The sequence below is a fragment of the Myotis daubentonii genome, chromosome 3, assembly GCF_963259705.1.
Source record: "Myotis daubentonii chromosome 3, mMyoDau2.1, whole genome shotgun sequence".
NCBI classification, from domain to species: domain Eukaryota; kingdom Metazoa; phylum Chordata; class Mammalia; order Chiroptera; family Vespertilionidae; genus Myotis; species Myotis daubentonii.
The window spans coordinates 116,397,191-116,417,239 of record NC_081842.1 but is presented as its reverse complement, the minus strand read 5'-3'; the positions used below and the strand labels follow the sequence as shown (position 1 = coordinate 116,417,239).

Here is a 20,049-nt window from a genome sequence, read left to right as displayed (position 1 = left end):
ATACACTACATAAATAAAATGAAAATAAAAACCACATGATCATATCAATAGATGCAGAAAAGGATGTTACAAAATCCATTATCCACTTATGATAAAAACTCTTAGCAAAGTGGGAACAGAGAAAACATACCTCAACATAATTAAGGCCATATATGACAAAACCATAGGTAACATCATACTCAATGAGGAAGAGGTAAAGCATTTTTTCTTATGATTAGGAACAAAAAAAGGTTGTTCACCCCTTCTATTTAACATAGTACTGGAAATCTTAGCTATAGCAATTAGACAAGGAAAAGAAATAGAAGTTACCCAAATTGGAAAATAAAAAGTAAAATTGTCATAACTTGCAGATGACATGATATTCTATGTATAGAATCCTAAAGATTATAACAAAAAAAGTATTAGAACTGATAAATGAATTCAGCAGAGTAGCAGGATACAAAATTAATATTCAGGAATTGGTTGCATTTTTATAGTCCATTAATGAACTATCAGAAAGACAAATTAAGAAAACAATCTTATTTACAATTGAGTCAAAAAATAAAATACCTAGGAATAAATTTAACCAAGGAAATAAAAGACCTAAATTTGAAAACTATTAATACATAGAAGAAAGAAAATAAAGAAGATACAAATCAATGGAAGCCTATACTGTGCTCATGGATAGGAAGAGTTAACATCATTAAATATCCATACAACCCAAAGCAATCTATAGATTCAATGCAATTCCTATCAAAATACCAATGGCATTTTTCACAGAACTATAACCTAAATAATCCTAAAATTTATATGGAACCACAGAGGACCTGAAGCCAAAGCAATCTTGAGAAAGGAAAACAAAGTTGGGGGTATCATGATACCTGATATCAAACTATAGTCATCAGGCTATAGTCATCAAGACAGCATCATCTATAATAATCTATAATAATTAAAGCATAATATGCTAATTAGACCAGACGTCCTTCTGCCAAGGCTGAGCCAGAGGCAGCTCGAATTTCACGCATTGGGCCTCTAGTATTGGCATAAAAACAGACACATTGATCAGAGGAGCACCCAGGAATAAATCCAGGCATATATGGTCAATTTTTGTATGACAAATGAGACAAGAATACACAATAGGATAAAGACAGTCTCTTCAACAAATGGTGTTGACAACATTGGGCAGATACATGTAAAAAATAAAACACCATTTTTTACACCACATACAAAAAGAAACTCAAAATGGATTAAAGATTTAAACATAAAACTTGAAACCATAAGTCTCATAGAAGAAAACATAGGCAGTAAACTCTTTGATATCACTCTCAGTATTGTCTTTTTCAGTATGTGTCCTCGACACAGAAAAATAAAAGAAAAATTAAACAAATGAGACCACATCAAGCTAAAAAGTTTTTGCACAGAAGAAAAAAATGAATAAAATGAAAAAGGCAATCTACTGAATGGAAGAAGATATATGCCAATGATACATCCAACAAGGGGTTAATATTCAAATTTTATAAAGAACACAATTTAACACCAAAAAAGCACAAACAACCCAATTAAAAATTTTATAGAGGACCTGAATAGACATTTCTCCAATGAGGACATGAAAAGATGTTCAACATCACTAATCCACAGGGAAATGCACATTAAAATCACAATGAGACATCACCATAAACCTGTCAGAATGGCTACCATCAAAAAATCAACAAACAACAAGTGTTAATAAGGATGTGGAGAAAAAGGGAACCTAAATGCCCTATTAGTGCAATTGTAAATGGGTGCAGCCACTATGGAAAACAGTATAGAGGTTCCTAAAAAAATTAAAAATGGAATTAGTATATGACTCAGCAATGCCACTTCTGGTTGTTTATTAGAAGAAATCCAAAACACTAATTAAAAATACACCTCTATATTCATTGCAGCATTATTTACAATAGCTAAGATATCAAAGTAACCCAAGTGTCCACTGATAGACAAATGGATAAAGATGTGGTACATATCCTATCTAATAAAGAGGGAATATGCTAATTGACCCTTACGCTGTTGCAAAGATGGAGGCACCCACAGCCATAAGGAGAGAATAAGCTAATTGACCGCCACGCCCACAAAGATGGTGGTGCCCATAGCCAGTAAGGAGGGAATATGCTAATTGGGTGTTACGCCCTCAAAGATGGCAGCACCCACAGCCACAAGATGGTGGTGCCTAGGCCCCTCAGCCCCGCCTGGCCTTGCGGTGCACCTGCCTCCAGAGTCCCCCAGGCACCTTAGCCACCCAGCCACCCAGGGCCGGCCAGAGGCTCAGGTAACCAGGGCTAGCCAAGGCTTGCGCTGCCAGCAGTGGCAGCAGCAGAGGTGTGATGGGGGCGTCGCCCTCCCCTGATCGCAGGGTCACCTCCTGCCCCAGAGGGCTCCGGGACTGTGAGAGGGGGCAGGCCGAGGGACCCCTCCTCCAGTGCATGAATTTTCATGCACCAGACCTCTAGTATACTATGAAATATTACTCATCCATAAAAATGAATTAAATCTTACCATTTGCGACAGTATAGATGAACCTAGAGGGTATTATGCTAAGTAAAATATGTCACAAAGACAAATACCATATGATTTCTCTTATATGTAGACTCTAAAACACAAAATAAACAAATAAACAAAACAGAAACAAACTCATAGGTACAGAGAACATTTTGATGGTTGTCAGATGAGGGAGTGTTATGGGTAGGGGTGAAAAAGGGGAAGGTATTAAGAAGTACAAATTGGCAGTTATAAAAATAGTCTTGAGGATATAAAGTATAGCATAGGTAATATAGTCAATAATATAGTAACAACTATGTATAGTGTCAGATGAGTACTAGACTTTTGGGGATGAGTACTTTGTACATTATATAAATCTGTAATCACTATGCTGTATACCTGAAACTAATATAATATTGTATTTCAACTGTAACTAAAATTTTAAAAAAAAATTAAAATAGGTAAATAAATCTCTGCCAATGGTAAAAATAAGTTTATATGTAACACATGTCAAATTTTCCTAAAAGAAACATTTTCTCTTTAAAACTGTTTATCAGCAAGGCAAAATTATTATTATTATATTCCTATGTTTCAGGATGCCTACTGGGATCTTATTCAGCACTTACCTCTCTATGTACTCTGCAAGAAGTTGTTCGGTGGCAGATGAATACATCCACTCATTTCCAACTTTCTTAGTATATCCTGGTACCTCCTCATTTTTCTTGTTGAACTTGAGATTCAAACCCACATTTGCTTTATGGTCTCCGTGAGGGCTGAATTTAAACCACACAAACACACACACACACACACACACACACACACACATTTTAAAATTTTGTTGAAAGAACAAAAAGTTTTGATTTCAAATCTTAGAAAAAGTTAGTTTTAATTGTTTTATATTTTAGTTATCATGGTTATTTCTGAAGTAGCAGTAATTGAAAAAAATAGAGGAAATCCAAGTCAAGAAAGCATAAGTTAACAAAGATTATGTAATTAGCGAGGAGAATGATATAGGAAAATATACTATTGAGATTCACACACACCTTGATACCTTTTTTCAAGGTTCAATATACTAGCTGCAAAAATAACAACTGTCTTTTCAACCACCTATAACATGCCATTTAGAGAAAATATCACCATTAGAGAAATTTATGCAAAATTTTTAAGGAAAAGTCAGAGAAAATATATACTAAAATATTGATCATTTTATCTTTATCATTCAATTTTTTCTGCCACTTTAAGTAAATTTCTTTAACATAAACTTACTTTCTCCTAGATCCTCTTCCAATAAAAATACTTCCTGTAAACCTTGAAACAAGGTATCCACTCACTCCAAGGCGACTGGCCAACACATATCCTGGGTTGTACTTTATAGAATATTTCTTTAAATATAAAAACAAAAAGGTCAATTATAGAAACGCAAAGCATTAAATGTTATTTCTTTATGTTTAAAATTTGGAGATATCCAAGACATGACTAACCATTGTATTGTGGCTATATAAGAATTCTCAAAAGTAAATGATCATTCCGCTACCCTCTTTTTAAAAAGGATCTGTAAGCAGAATCTTTCTGCACCTTCCCTTCCTTAAAGGATAGAATTTCCAAGGACAGGTGAAAGGAAGAAGAAATATACAGTTTGTGAAATGTCTCAAGAAATAAACTCTACAGTAAGTAATAAATGGCAAACAATGCAGGCAAGAATTAAATACTTAAAATAAATTTTCATATTGCAAGTAGGGCTTAGTAAAGTACCTGGGAAAAAAAATCAGGCCTTGATAATTATTACAATGAATTAAAACATGAGTATGTCATCAAAATTGCTGCTGCTGAGCGAAATTAAAAGTATGCTCTGCCCTGACCTACTCCTGGGTTTGATTCCTGGTTGGATTGCAAATGGCAGGCAACCAATTGATGTGTCTCTTTCACATCCATGTTTCTCTCTCCCCAACCTCCTCCCTCCTTTCCACTCTCTCTAAAAAATCAATGGAAAAAAATATCCTCTGGTGAGGATTAAAATATATATGATATTTGTATTATATATAGATATAAACAATACTTGTTTCCCCTAATATTTATTATCACATGAAAGTAACAAGTATGTATAAGATTGTAATTAATATAGTCAATGAAATGTAATCTTAATTGTATACTTAAGGGAAGAAACTATGAACATTATTAATTTTTTAAAAGTATCAGATGATGTAAATTTTTAATTAGGAAGCAAATTACAAATCCAGTACCAACTAGAGTAAGTTACCATACATTTCGAACATAATTTACATAATGATAACACATACTTATTTATATTTACATAAATCATATGTTTCATATTCATATGTTTTATTTTATATGAATACTAGAGGCCCGGTGCACAAAAATTTGTGCACTCGGGGTTGGGAGAGGAGGTCCCTCAGCCTGGCCTGTGCCCTCTCACAGTCTGGGACCCATCAGGAGATAAGGACCTGCTGGTTTAGGCCTGCTCCCGGGTGGCAGAGGGCAGGCCTAATCCTAGGTGTAACCCCTGGTCGGGCTTAGAGCAGGGCCCATTGGGGAGTTGGGGCCCCGCCTCCTGTCATGCACAGAGCAGGGCGGATTGGGAGGTTGCCATGCCACCCTCAGTCATGCTCAGGGTAGGGCCGATTGGGGGGTTGGGGCACCACCCCCTGTCACACTCAAGGCAGGGTCCATAGGGAGGTTGCAGCGCCACTCCTGTCATGCACAGAGCAGGGCCGGTCAGAGGGTTGGGGCTCCGCACCCTGTCACACTGATCCCTGTGCTGGGAAGCCTCGTTGCTCCGCTGATCCCAGGGCCAGGACGCCTCTCGGCTCCCCTGATCCCTGGCCCGGAGGCCTCTCGGCTACGCTGATCACCGGGCCGGGAGGCCTCTTGGCTCCCCTGAACGCGGGGCCGGAGGCCTCTCAGCTCCTCTGATCACCAGGGCGGGAGGCCTCTCTGCTCCGCTGATCGCGGGGCCTCCGACTCCGCTGATCACGGGGCCGGGAGGCCTCTGGACTCCGCTGATCACCGGGGCTGGGAGGCCTCTCGGCTGATCACCGGGGCTGGGAGGCCTCTCGGCTGATCACCGGGCCGGGAGGCCTCTGGACTCCGCTGATCACCGGGGCTGGGAGGCCTATGGACTCCGCTGATCACCGGGCCGGGAGGCCTCTGGACTCCGCTGATCACCGGGCCGGGAGGCCTCTGGACTCCGCTGATCACCGGGGCTGGGAGGCCTCTCGGCTGAACACCAGGCCGGGAGGCCTCTGGACTCCGCTGATCACCGGGGCTGGGAGGCCTCTCGGCTGATCACCGGGCCGGGAGGCCTCTGGACTCCGCTGATCACCAGGGCTGGGAGGCCTCTCGGCTGATCACCGGGGCTGGGAGGCCTCTCGGCTGATCACCGGGCCGGGGAGGCCTCTCGGCTGATCACCGGGCCGGGAGGCCTCTGGACTCCACTGATCACCGGGGCTGGGAGGCCTATGGACTCCGCTGATCACCGGCCGGGAGGCCTCTGGACTCTGCTGATCACAGGGGCCGGGAGGCCTCTCGGCTCCGCTGATCACCGGGGCCGGGAGGCCTCTCGGATGATCACCGGGGCTGGGAGGCCTCTCGGGTGATCACCGGGCCGGGAGGCCTCTGGACTCCGCTGATCACCGGGGCCGGGAGGCCTCTCGGCTCCGTTGATCACCGGGGCCGGGAGGCCTCTCGGCTCCGCTGATCACCTGGGCTGGGAGGCCTCTCGGATCCGCTGATCACTGGGTCCGGGAGGCCTCTCGGATCCGCTGATCACCGGGGCCGGGAGGCCTCTCGGATCCGCTGATCACCTGGGCTGGAAGGCCTCTCGGCTCCGCTGATCACTGGGTCCGGGAGGCCTCTCGGATCCGCTGATCACCTGGGCTGGGAGGCCTCTCGGCTCCGCTGATCACTGGGGCCGGGAGGCCTCTCGGCTCCGCTGATCCCAGGCCCTGAGGCCTCTCTGCCCTGCTGCTTCAGGGCTGTTTGGCTTCGCTCTGCTTGGAGCCTGAGTATGCAAATTAACCGCCATCTTTTTGCTTCTATAATTGAAACATTGTATCTTTTGGAGTTGTTGCTTCAGGAGCTCAGAGCCCCGGCAGCTGCGGGGATCCTTGACTTTCTCCATCGCTGGGGCAACCGAGCCTCCTATTCTCAGCTGCCTGGCTGCCAGCCGCCATCTTGGCTGACAGTTAATTTGCATATCTCGCTGATTAGCCAATGAAAAAGGTATCGGTCGTACGCCAATTACCATTTTTCTCTTTTATTAGTATAGGATAAGGATATTTTATCACCAATAAATACAAAATTTCCAGAGAGTAATTGGTAAGGAATTAATTCATCCATTGTTATTTTTTTAATGATCATGTCTATAGTCACTCCTAAGTGGATAAAGATTTTTAGTGCCCTGGAATATAGTTACCATTAATAGGCTAGTCAAGAATATGACACAATTTTGCCACTAAGAACCTTATCAGACTTAGAAATAATACAGACAAATCAAGTATGCTTTCCCGAATAGATAATAAAAATTAAGGTAGCAGTTCTCTATCACAGGTAATTATCACTTTTTTAATAAGCATCTGGAAATGTGTAGGGGCACATCATGTTACAATGCCCTGGCTGGTATGGCTCAGTGGATAGAGCATTGGCCCATGCACCAAAGGGTGGTGGGTTCAATTCCCTGTCAAGGGCATGTACCTGGGTTGCAGGTTCGATCCCCGGCCCCAATCGGGGCACATGCTAGATGCAACCAATTGATGTGTCTCTCTCACACTAATGTTTCTTTCTTTTTCTCTCTATCTCTCTCCCTCTCTCCTCATTTCTTTCCACTCTCTCTAAAAATCAATGGAAAAAATATCCTCGGGTCAGGATAAAAACAAGAACAAAAGGCAAAGGCTACTACTACTCAGTGTTCAGGGGCTAAGGATGCCAACTGTCCTACCAGATAAAGGACATAACTGTCTTGCCCAAAATACCAATAGTACTCCTTTTGAGAAATATTGGGTTATGGTATAACTAAAATTATTAAAGTCACACAAACAGCCCTGGCTGGTTTGGCTCAGAGAATAGAGTGTCAGCCTGCAGACTAAAGGGACCCAGGTTCGATTTCGGTCAAGGGCACATGCCCAAGTTGCAGGCTCGATCCCCAGTAGGGGGCGTGCAGGAGGCAGCCAATCAAGGATTCACTTTCATCATCTCTCCCTCCCCCTTCCTCTCTGAAATCAATTAAAAAAATTACACAAACATCCTAGAAATTGTAAAATATTAGGTGAGACCATTAGGAGAGTGAAAGAAGGCTTGAGTAAAAGTTAAAGAAGGTATGTACAGAGAAAGTACACCTAGAAACACTATATGCTAGAAGTGGGAAGGTGCCTGCAGGTCTAGAAAAAGCTAGGCATGAAGGAATGAATGCAAGTTTTTCCACCTCCTCTGACTCCCAGAACAGAGCTACAGCTTTTTACCTAATGGGCCACTGTCTCCATTTCCTGAATGTGCTTGGAGGATTCTTCCTCCAACAGGCCTAATGGTAAGATTTTAGAAACTTTTCTGCCTTCCATAAAGTTTCCTCATGGGTATGCTAATGCCTAATGCCATACATTCATTCCACAAGATATAAAACTTTAGATTTTATCATTAGATAAAATATAAGTAGCAATAGCTGGCTGCTTGTGAATTAATTTTAGTCAAGTTAATTATCCAATCAATAAGAAAAATGACAGATATATCAGGATCCTCTCCCTACTTTAACAGGGAAATCAGAAAGAGGACAGTGAACATCTTTGGAGAAAAAGGTCCTGAAAAAGGGTGCTGTGACCTTAAATGTAATTTTCAACTTTTCTCTAGGGACTATTCATCTTTAGCTGAGTAGAAACATTTAACTTGTGCAAGAAGGCCATATGTCACTTGTAAATAAAAAATGCAGGCTTTGATTATCAATCATTTAAAAACCCAAGTCTATTCCCAGAGGGTATGCTAATCAACGTGCTACTTATAAGTTCAAATACAATAGCCCATAGTAACCATTATCTACACTAATAAAAGAGAAAAATGGTAATTGGCGTATGGTGCTACCCTTTTCATTGGCTAATCAGGGCTATATGCAAATTTAACTGCCAACTAAGGTGGCAGTTAACTGCCAACAAAGATGGCGGCTAATTTGCATATGTAGGCACAATGCAGGGAGGCGAAAGAGAAAGCAGGAAGAAGCCCCCTGCCACTGACAGTGATCGGAAACCCAGGGGGGAGCTAAGAGCTGGGGGGCAGGGCAAAGGCGGCCCTGGGGCCGCCTTTGCCCTGCCCCCCAGCCATGATCGGAGAATCAGGCGCCTTTGCCGCTCTGGCCAGTGATAGCAGGAAGTAGGGGTGGAGCCAGCGATGGGAGCTGGGCACGGTCGAAGCTGGCAGTCCCAGGAGCTAGGGGTCCCTTGCCTGGGCCTAAAGCGGAGCCCACGATCGCTGGGCCACTGCAGCTGTGGGTCCCCGCTGCCCGGGCCAGACGCCTAGGCCAGAGGCGTTAGGCCTGGGCAGGGGCGGAGCCTGCAACCGGGGGGAACTGGGGGTCCCCTGCCCAGGCCTAATGCTTCGGCCAGAGGTGTTAGGCCTGGGCAGGGGCAGAGCGGGAGATTGCGGCGCTGCTGCCGCTGCGGGTCCCCGCTGGCTGGGCCGGACGCCTCGGCCAGAGGCATTAGGCCTGGGCAGGGGCGGAGCGGGAGATCGCGGGGAGCTGGGAGTCCCCTGCCCAGGCCTAATGCCTTGGCCAGAGGCATTAGGCCTGGGCAGGGGCAGAGCCTGCAACCACGGGGAGCTGGGGGTCCCCTGCCCAGGCCTAATGCCTTGGCCAGAGGTGTTAGGCCTGGACAGGGGCAGAGCGGGAGATTGCGGGGAGCTGGGAGTCCCCTGCCCAGGCCTAACGCCTTGGCCAGAGGCGTTAGGCCTGGGCAGGGGCGGAACCTGCAACCGCGGGGAGCTGGGGATCCCCTGTCCAGGCCTGACACCTCTGCCGGAGGCCTCAGGCCTGGTCAAGGGGCCGATCTGGTGATTGGTGATCGGAGGGTGATGAGGGTCAACTCCTCTGGCCGAGGCATCAGGCTTGGGCGGGGGGTGGAGCAAGTGATCAGAGGGAGATGGGGGTCCCCTGCAAATGCAAGATTCCTGGGCCAGAGGCCTCAGGCCTGGGCGGGGGTCAGAGCCAGTGATCAGGGGGAGATGGGGGTCCCCTGTCCAAGCCTGACACCTCTGGCGGAGGCGTCAGGCCTGGGCAAGGGGCCGATCAGGAGATCGGAGGGTGATGGGGGTCTATGCCTCTGGCCGAGGCATCAGGCCTGGGCAAGGGGCAGAGACAGCAATTGGAGGGGTCTGGGGGTCCCCTGCCCAGGCCTGATGCCTGGGCCAGAGGCATCAGGCCTGGGCTGGGGGCAGAACCAGTGATGGGGGGAAATGAGGGTCCCCTGCGTCAGGGCCTGGGCAAGGGGCCGATCCTGCGATTGGAGGGTGATGGGGGTCAACGCCTGAGGGCTCCCAGTATGTGAGAGGGGCCAGGCTGGGCTGAGGGACACCTCCCCCCCCACACACACCCAGTGCACGAATTTCGTGCACCGGGCCCCTAGTAGATTAATAATGGGATTTCAGTGATTTCCTCCCCCCCTCAAAGTTCTACATGAAGTTCTAAGCAGACTCCACATTTGTTTTTAAATAATACTAGATATAACTGTAAGGAAACTTAATTAGTATTAGATAAAATATTTGCAATAAATTCCAAGAAGTTGGCAAAAATATCATTCTAATATTTTTTATAGTTCATTAATTCTAAATTAAACAATATGGACTATAGTACTCACATGTTGGTTCTGTATTAAAGCATCAAGATTGGGTTCACATGGAATGCTGAAAACCACACGAATCCTACCTTCTGTAATCACATCCCCTGAATCCTGAACCTTGGAGAAAAAAAAAAAAATCACAATAGGTTTTAGTCTCTTTCACTACATTTTACTCACTTGATTTTTCTATTTATTTGAACAGTGTTTATTATTTCTGAAATACAGTAAGACAATAAAGATGGATAGTGGAAATTCTCTTGGAATTTTTGAGGGAATGTGATTATACTGCAAATTTGAGTCTACATTGTTTAATAGGTGCAGTCTTTTTTTATTATTATTATTAACTTTTAATTTGCAAATAATTTCAAACTACCAAGAAGTTGCAAAACTAAAAACAGGTCAAAGAACACTTGAAAAACATTTACTCAGATCAACCTACTGTTAACATTTTACTCCATGTTTTAACATTTGTGCTTTGTATGCATATTTAAATATATATAATTACTAGAGGCCACACGAAATTTGTGCACTGGGGAGGGGGATGGTGTCTCTCAGCCCAGCTTGCACCCTCTCTAATCTGGGACCCCTTGGGGATAGTCCGACTGCAGTTGGACATCCCTCTCACAATCCAGGACTGCTGGGTCCCAACTGCTCGCCTGCCTGCCTGCCTGATTGCCCCTAACCACTTTTGCCTACCAGCCTGATCACCCCCTAACCACTCCCCTGCCAGCCTGATTGACGCATAACTGCTCCCTGCCGAACTGATTGCTCCCAGCTGTCCTCCCCGGCCAGCCCAGTCGCCCCCAATTGCCCTCCCTTGCTGGCCCGGTTGCGCCCAACTGCCCTCCCCTGCAGGCCCGGTCCCCCACAACTGCCCTCCGCTGCCAGCCTGGTCGCCCCGAACTGCCCCCCCCCGCCGGTCTGGTAGCCCCTAACTGCCCACCCCTGCAGGCCCAGTCGCCCTTAATTGCCCTCCCCTGCCAGTCCAGTCACCCCTAACTGCCCTCCCCTGTTGGCCTGGTCGCTCCTAACTGCTCTCCCCTGCTGGCCTGGTCATCCTCAACTGCCCTCTCCTGCCGGCCTGGTCACCCCTAACTGCCCTCCCCTGCAGGCCTGGTTGTCCTCAACTGTCCTCCCCCCGCCGCAGGCCAGGTCCCCCCGAACTGTTCCAAATCTGACCAGTAGGAGTCCCTTCAACTTGATTCCTGTGACTATGTGATACCCTCTCATCATTTGCACAGAAAGTAGCAAAGACACATATGTGTATGTATAGGCATATATGTATATTTGCATGTGCCTTTTTCCATGTGAGAACTGGACCTTCCCAAAACATTAACACATCTATAAATTCATTAACCCAATAATACATCTAAAATAACTACAGAATTGATTCATGTATACCACAATATACTACTACAGAGAGCAGGATTTGAATTCTTTTTTATCCCCACCTCCTGACCCCAACATGCTTAAGACTAAAGATATATAGCCAAATACTATGTTCATTAGTAAGATGAATGAATTTTTTCTTATTTTTCCACTTTAGTATTACTTTCTATTTTACACTTAAGTGAAGAAAAGGTAAAGAATTGTATTAATTTCAAACCAGAGAGAAATTTAATTAGTAACAGTAACTAACTTCTCCAGCACAGCCATAATAGGGAGTTCCCAGCATAAAGACCATACTTCTAGGAGGAAACAAGTCATCCAAAGTTTTGATATTGGAGAAACGGGAATCAAAAGCTCGGATGTCCTATATAGAGTAAAATATAAAAGTAAATCATCACAGTCAAATCTTTCATAGATTGTACACAAGTTTTTTTCCTATGGGACTATGGCTATACTACTTATAAATGTCAAATGCAAAGACTGTCTACATACCAATACTGGCAGCTAAAATTTATTGACTGCTTTTAGGCATTGCACACTTTTATTAGTTCATTTTACCCTTAAGACAACCCTCTGTGACAAGACCATTATTAATTATTAGCCCCACTTTAGAGATGAGGAGACTAAGGCACAGAAAGAGGGTGAATCTTGCCCAAGGTCATATAGCTACGAAGTCAACTTAGGCATCTGTGCTCTTAATCACTACACTGTAATGTTTCCCCAAAATTACAGAATCACTACATGCTTTAAAAAATGTTATCCCCATACTACATCTAAGATTACAAACACAACAACAGCCTTTTGCATTTACTAATTTATTTAAGGCAAACATTTTCTTTTGAGTATAAAAATCTAAAAATGCAAAGGTATAAGTTAATGCTGAGATTTTTCTTTTAGAGATTAAGTTAAAAATAAATTAGCCCTGCCCTAGTGGCTCAGTTGGTTGAACACTGTCCCGTGCACCAAAAGGTTGCAGGTTTGATCCCCAATCAGGGAGTGTATGATAGGCAACCGATGTATGTTTCTCTCTCATTCTACCCCTCCCCGGCCATCTCCCTTCCTCTCTCTAAGCATGTCCTTGGGTGAGGATTAAAAAAAAAATTAAAAGGACATGTTCCTAACCACAGAGTGTCTGAGGAGGTAATCTGCCTTTTAAAAAAGACAGTATTTTGCAAATTATATTAAATAATAGTTTCCATTATACATTGATATATTACTCTTCTAATTAGAAGCCAATGTTAATATGATATATAATCTGTCTTTATACAGTGTGCAATAGTGTACACTAAGATATAATTGAGACCTGATGGAGACTTACCTTGACAACAGCTTGATAAACAAAAGGAAGAACTTGTTTTGACCACTGTTTCTCTAGACGAACTTCACCATTTTGATTTATTTGATATCTATGACCTGTGAGTAACTGAACATATACAACTGCAGATGTTTCATTTATTATTATTCCTTTTCTTCTCAGGTAGCTAAAAGAAAGAATAAAAAAGAAATATAGATATGTATGAGTATGTATATAATTTAGGATGACAATCATCCTCCAAACCACCAACTCATATTCAAATGCTTAAATAAATTTTAAATAAATATGCTAATAATTCTAAGTACTTAAGTGTGGGAAACTGTTTATTGCCTTCACTATCTGATAAGCATAGACAGAGAACCCCCCCCACCCCCCCAAGGCTGGGTGCCTTTGAAGCCCTAGCAAAGGTCGGAGCTAGGCACCACCTCTGTTTGTCCAGACAGTGGTAGCTGAAACTACTCCCCCATTTATTATTATGTAAATCCTTGCTGATGGGCTAGTCTGCCTGTTGCAGGGGGTCACCTGCCTAAGGGCTATGCTATGGGTGCATCCCAGATCAATAAAAGCTTGGTAAAGCCTGAGCACAGGAGGAAGACGTTTGGGACTTGCCGCCTGGTCCCCCAATATTGCAAAATTATCTCGTGTCTTTTTCTCTCATTTGTTGTGCGGCTCCTCTTTCAGATACTGAACCCTACTCCACGCAGAACGTGGAGGGAGTCTTACTCGACACTTAAGACTTTTGCATTCATTTTTTTACTCTCTGAATACCTATCCCAATGTCTGTGAAATTAAATGAGAAGTCACAGAACTATAAGAAACTCCTGTGTTTTTTACCCCAGGAAGGCTATCATATAAAAAGTGAAAACAAGTGTTGGAAAAGAAGTGGAGAAATTGGAACATATATATTGCTGGTAAGAATGTAAAAACGGTGCAGTCACTGTGTAAAACAATTGGACAGTTCCTCAAAGAGTTAAACATAGAATTGCCATATAGTTCAGCAATTCCATTTCTAGGTATATACCCTAAGAACTAGAAATGGATACTTAAATATCTATCTATCTATATATAAAGCCAGCAACCATAACGCTGTTAACGACCTGAATGACCGGTCACTATGACACCCACTGCAGCCAGTGAACCCCCGGATCGGCGGGTGGGGCTGGCTGGCCAACCTTTGTAGGCCCCACCCCCAGCCGCCCCACCCCTGATCAGCCTCTCCCACCCTGATAGGGGGGTGGAGCTGGTGGCCAACTCCTCTGTGGCCCTTCCGACTGGCCCCACCCCTGATCGACCCCCCCCACCCCAATAGGGGGCGGGTCTGGCTGGCAAACCTCCTGCAGGCCCACCCCCTCGCCAGCCCCATCCCCAATGGGCCCCCACCACCCTGATCGGCCTGTAGCCCCTCCCTCTGGCCAGCCCTGACCCAGCACCTCCCCCCCCCCCCCCCGCTCCCCCCCGCCCCCCCCAGCTGGCCCTGCCCCTGATGGCCCTCACCACACTGATCAGCCTGCAGCCCCTCCCCTCAGCCTGCCCTGCCCTGGATGGGCCCCTGCAACCCAATCAGGGGAGGGGCCCACTGGCCAATCACCTGCAGCCCCACCCCCAGTCAGCTGCTGTCACCTCCTCCCAACAGGCCCAGCCCCGATCCGCCAATTGGGGCCGGGCCAATTCATGCATGAATTCGTGCACTGGGCCTCTAGTTAATAAATAAATACTAATAGTAACACTACTAACAATAGCAGAAAGGTAGAAACGACCCAAATGTCCACTGACAGATAAATGGATAAACAAAAGGTAGCATATCCATATAATGGAATATTCAGCCATAAAAAGAAATGAGTACTGATACATACTACAATGTATATGAATTTCAAAAACATGTTAAATGAAACAAGCCAGACACCAAAGGTCACATATATGACTGCATTTATATGAAACATCCAGAATAGATAAATGCAGACAGACAAAAGGTTGACAGGGGCATTCACTGGGCCCTTCCTTCCTTCCTTCCTTCCTTCCTTCCTTCCTTCCTTCCTTCCTTCCTTCCTTCCTTCCTTCCTTCCTTCCTTCCTCCCTCCCTCCCTCCCTCCCTCCCTCCCTCCCTCCCTCCCTCCCTTTCAAAATATTTATTCTGTTCTTAATTGGCTTGAATGGTAATACAAATATTGTGAGCCAGACATACCTTTCTCATGTATTATACTTTAAATGCCCAAAACTTTATATAAAAACTACACGACCTTGTTTCTCTCACTATTCATTCTATGGAACCTCGGATCTAATCTGTGCTTTGAATAACTTCTCTCCTTGACTATGACTGTTATAGATCTGACAAAACTAGCCCCAGTTAGAAGTTTCCAGGGGGAAGAAATTGCTGAACAGAAACTTCAAGCCTTCTGTGGCTAATAGTCTAAAAGACTCCCTTAAAAGTAAAGATGGAATACAAAAATACAGACTCATACAATTACTCTAAGACTGCTGGGAAAGTTTTTTTTTTTTTTGGATATATTTTATTGATTTTTTACAGAGAGGAAGGGAGAGAGATAGAGAGTTAGAAACATTGATGAGAGAGAAACATCGATCAGCTGCCTCCTGCACATCTCCTACTGGGGATATGCCCGCAACCCAGGTAACATGCCCTTGACCGGAATCGAACCTGGGACCCTTCAGTCCGCAGGCCGATGCTCTATCCACTGAGCCAAACCGGTTTTGGCTGGGAAAGTTTTATTACTACTCCAGTGCTTACACTAAGAGCTACAACTTGCAACTCATACCAAATCCTGAGCATTGTCATTTTCAAAGATGTTAAGGACATAAACATTATCCCGAACCTGATGGCAGCAGCAACAAGAGAAGCCTGAGTGCTCACTCTAAGGTATAGAGCCATGCTCAGGATAGACACGAACACCCACTTCAGCTAAGGCTCCTGGGGTACCCTCATGGTCATGTTAAAGCACAGCCCTGGGAAGATCACAGAGCAGGGCATCCATCCACCATTCTCAGGATTTTGCTCCAAATGGAGAAATCAAGTCAGGCTGCATCTGGAAAGCATGAGAGGAGCTGTAGCCACGTCAGCAATACTGGGATTTGCTCTCTGCTGGCAAGGCCTCCTGGTACAGTTTAATTTTGTCCATATCATTGTCTTCATTAGGAAAGCTTTGGTGGTTCACGAGAATGTTCTCCACTAGGAACCAGGCTGGTTCCCCTATGTTAATACTGTCCTTTGCAGAGGTTTGAAACCATCCAGTGAAGCCATGTTCTTTGCAGATCTCGTCCATCTGGGAAGGAATATGGCCACCTTCCTTTTTCTGGTCACATGTACAACCGCCCTCCCCTGCTGGCCTGATGGCCCCCAAATGCCCTCCCCTGCCGGCCTGATGGCTCCCAACTTTCCTCCCCTGCTGGGGCCTGACTGTCCCCAACTCCCCTCCCCAGCTGGCCTCATTGCCCACAACTTCCCTCCCCTGCCACGACCTGCCTACTACACTGAACCCGCTTCCTCCATGCGAGGCAGTGGAGATGTTACTACCAGGCTCCTCCGCGTTACACAGAGCAGGACCCCTAGGCCTCACTGCGCAGAGCGGCCACCGAGCCCCGCCTCCACTGTGCGTGTGGCCATCTTGTGGTAGCCATCTTATGGTGGCCATCTTGTGTTGAAGTTGCGCGAGGGCGTGATACCACCTAGGCTTTTATTATATAGGTCTAGAGGCCCGATGCATGAAATACGTGGAAGGGGTTTAGCCCTCGCAGCCGAGGCGGCTTGTCTTGGCCCTCGCAGCTTCGTCTGGAAGGTTGTCTGGAAGGACATCCAGAAGGTCATTTGGCTGTCAGGTCTAATTAGCACATTGCGATTTTATTATTCTACACTAGTGGCCCGGTTCACGAAATTCATGCACATTAAAGGGGAATTAATTAGTGGAAATATTTTAATATTGCTATTTGCCCTCTCTATAATAGAAGTGTAAGAGAAGAAAGAAAATTAGTAAAATGTATATTAAAATCTCCCTCTGTCAGAGTCTGGGGCATGCGGCGGGACCAAGAGTCAAGTCCCCGCCCACTCATGCGTGCCTTGAAATTGCGCGAGACCCAGACCTGGCTGGCCCTACCCTCATCAAGCCCTGCTGGGCAGGGGGCGCAGCCTCAGGTCCCCCGGCCCCAGCGGCAGGGTCTCAGGTCTCCAGGCCCAGCCTCAGGTCCCCCAGCCCAGGCGCGAGGGCGTGATGACTCTTTATTATATAGGATTTTGCTGATCCCTGATCTAAAGATTCTTCATCTGAGGGATATTTTCTTACCTATTTTCCATTTTTTCTTTCCAAAACTCCTATTAGACAGAGGTAAGCAATTCTGAGTATACTCTTTACATCTCATGGTGCTTTGTGTGCTGAAGGAAGCCTTTAGCTTGACCTTTTACTGCAGCCCAATGATTCAATTGTTAGGATGCCCATATTACTATTCAGACCATCTACTGAGCTCATTGTAACAATCACAATTTTAATTTTTATATATGTGTTTATATTTAAATATATGAATGACATATACTGTACATAGTTATATGTAGTATATATTAAATAACTTTATTATATATTATGTACATACTATAGGTCCGGTGCACAAAATTCTGCACTGGGGGGCGGGGGAGGGTTCCTCAGCCTGGCCTGAGCCCTCTCGCAGCCTGGGACCCCCCTCGCTCCTTACCGCCTGCTTGCTGCTTCTTAGCGCTACTGCGGAGGTGGAAGAGGCTCCCGCCACCATCACTGCGCTCGCCAAAAGTGAGCCCAGCTTCTGGCTGAGCGGCGCTCTCCTGGTGGAGGCCCACTGACCTTCAGGGGACAGTTCCTGCATTGAGCATATGACCCCTGGTGGTCAATGCGCATCAAGCAACTGGTCATTCCGCCAGTCATTGTGCTGTCTGGTCAATTTGCATATTAGGTTTTGATTATATAGGACATCCTATCTAATAAAGAGGGAATATTCAAATTGCCCATCACATCATAACAAGATGGCTGCACCCACAGCGGAAGTAGGGATTCCATAACACAAGATGGCTACAGCCACAGCAGAGGCCGAGTTCTCGTAATGAGCTTTAACGAGCAATCAGCAGGGACCTGAGGCTGCGTGGCGCTGGGCCGGGGCAGGGAACCTGAGGCTGCACCCCCCTCCTCCACCGCCCTGGTGGGGTGTGACAGGGGACCTCAGGCTGTGTCCCTTGCCCTGGCGTTGGGCCGGGGGACCTCAGGCTGCGCCCCATGCCCAGCAGGGCTTAAAGGGAGACCTCAGGCCATGATCCCAGCCAAGTGGATCTTGACAGGGGACCTCAGGCCGCACCCCCGCCCCAGCACCAGGCCATGGGACCTGAGGCCACATCCCCCGCCCAGCGGAGCTTAATAGGGGACCTGAGGCCATGCCCCCCACCTAGCAGGGCTTGATGGGGGACCTCAGGCCATGCACCCAGCCCCGGCGCTGGGCAGGGGGACCTCAGGCTGAACCCACTGGCCTGGGCCAGGGACCTCAAGGCTTACCCCCCAGCCCACAGGACCTGAGGCTGTACCCCCGCCCTGGGCCAGGAGACCTGAGGCTGCACCCTCCACCTGGTGGGGCTTGATGGGAGTGGGGCCGGCTGGGTCTGGATCTAGCCCAATGAGGGTGGGGCTGGTCGGGTTTGGGTCTCGTGTGATTAATTCCCTTTTAATGTGCATAAATTATGTGCAACAGGTCACTAGTACACACACTAGAGGCCCAGTGCACGAAAATTCGTGCACTGGGGGAGGTTATCCCTCAGCCCGGCCTGCCCTCCTCACAGTCCAGGAGTCCTCAGGGGATGTCCTCCTCTGTGAGAGGCGACTGGGTGGATCAGCGGACGGTGCCACCCCCATCATCCCACTGCTGTTGCCACTGCCGGCTGCTGCAGCTGCTGGCCCTCGCTTCTTAGCACTGGCCCTGCCCCCCTGCCCACTGGTGGGTGGGGGTAGATCTGGGGCTGTGGGAGATTGAGGCACAGCAGGTCTCACCCCGTCCAGCCTCTGTGTAGGTGTGGCGCCGGGACTGGCCCACGCCGCTGCCTCTGTGACTGCCTCTGTGGAAGGAGTAGCACTGGGACTGGGACTGCATAGCCCCCTCTCCTGAGCTGCCTCTGCAAAAGGGGCCTTGGTGCCGCCTTCTCCTCACGTGACTGCCACGAGTGCCTTCTCCTCCTGAGGCTGCTATGAGAACCTCCTGCACTGCCGGCCCTCAGCCTTTGTAGCTGCTGGCCCTTGGCCCCTGTAGCCACTGTGGCTTTGTCTGGAAGGATGTCTGGTCCAATTAGCATATTACCCTTGTATTTCAATAGGTATTTTCATAGCAGCTTATTCTTAAATGGTTTTGCTCTTGATGGCAGGGTTGAAATGAGCCATCTCATCTTAGCCTGAAACAGACATTTTTCCAACAAATTTTTGAAATGCAGCATTCTGTTACCATTTTCTAAAAATTCAATGGGATTTTTTCTACCATTTTCACTCAAAAGTTATCATGTGTGTAATCTTGATATCAATAGCTGACAAAGACATTATAAGAAAGGGAAATTATAGGCCAATCACTTTCATGAAAGTAAATGCAAAAATCCTAAACAAAATAAATCCAATTATATATAAAGGGATAATATAACACAGCCAAATGGGATTTATTCCAGGAATTCACGGGTAGATAAATATTTGAAATTTAATCAATGTAATTCTCTATATTAACAGAAAAAGGAAGTCATATGATTATTTTCACAGATGGAGAAAAATTTTGGTAAATCAACACAAATTAATGATTAAAAACACGTAACCACCTAGGAATGGAAGGAGATTTCCTTAATCTGATAAAGAATATTGAAAAATAAAAAAACTCTACAGCAATCATATTGAGTGAATCATTTAAGGGTTTTTCATGAAATTGAAAATGACAACACAGATATATAAGAAAAATTACAAATAAGAAAAAGTTCAACAGTTTTCAATAGAAAATGGCAGAACAATTGAACAGCCATTTCAGAAAAGAACA

General features: G+C 45.9%; 1 protein-coding gene across 8 annotated transcripts in view; it reads right to left on the bottom strand.

The window, feature by feature from the left end:
• XRN1 (5'-3' exoribonuclease 1) overlaps positions 1-20,049 on the bottom strand; it is a 196,300-nt gene that overhangs the window by 60,218 nt on the left and 116,033 nt on the right. For all 8 annotated transcript variants that reach the window (XM_059688279.1, XM_059688272.1, XM_059688274.1 and 5 more), the window contains 5 exons: positions 13,033-13,195; positions 11,965-12,078; positions 10,344-10,442; positions 3,760-3,875; positions 3,120-3,266 (listed from right to left, as the gene is read on the bottom strand). In XM_059688279.1, the coding sequence (XP_059544262.1) occupies positions 3,120-3,266; positions 3,760-3,875; positions 10,344-10,442; positions 11,965-12,078; positions 13,033-13,195 (639 nt within the window). The remainder of the gene's footprint in view (positions 1-3,119; positions 3,267-3,759; positions 3,876-10,343; positions 10,443-11,964; positions 12,079-13,032; positions 13,196-20,049) is intronic.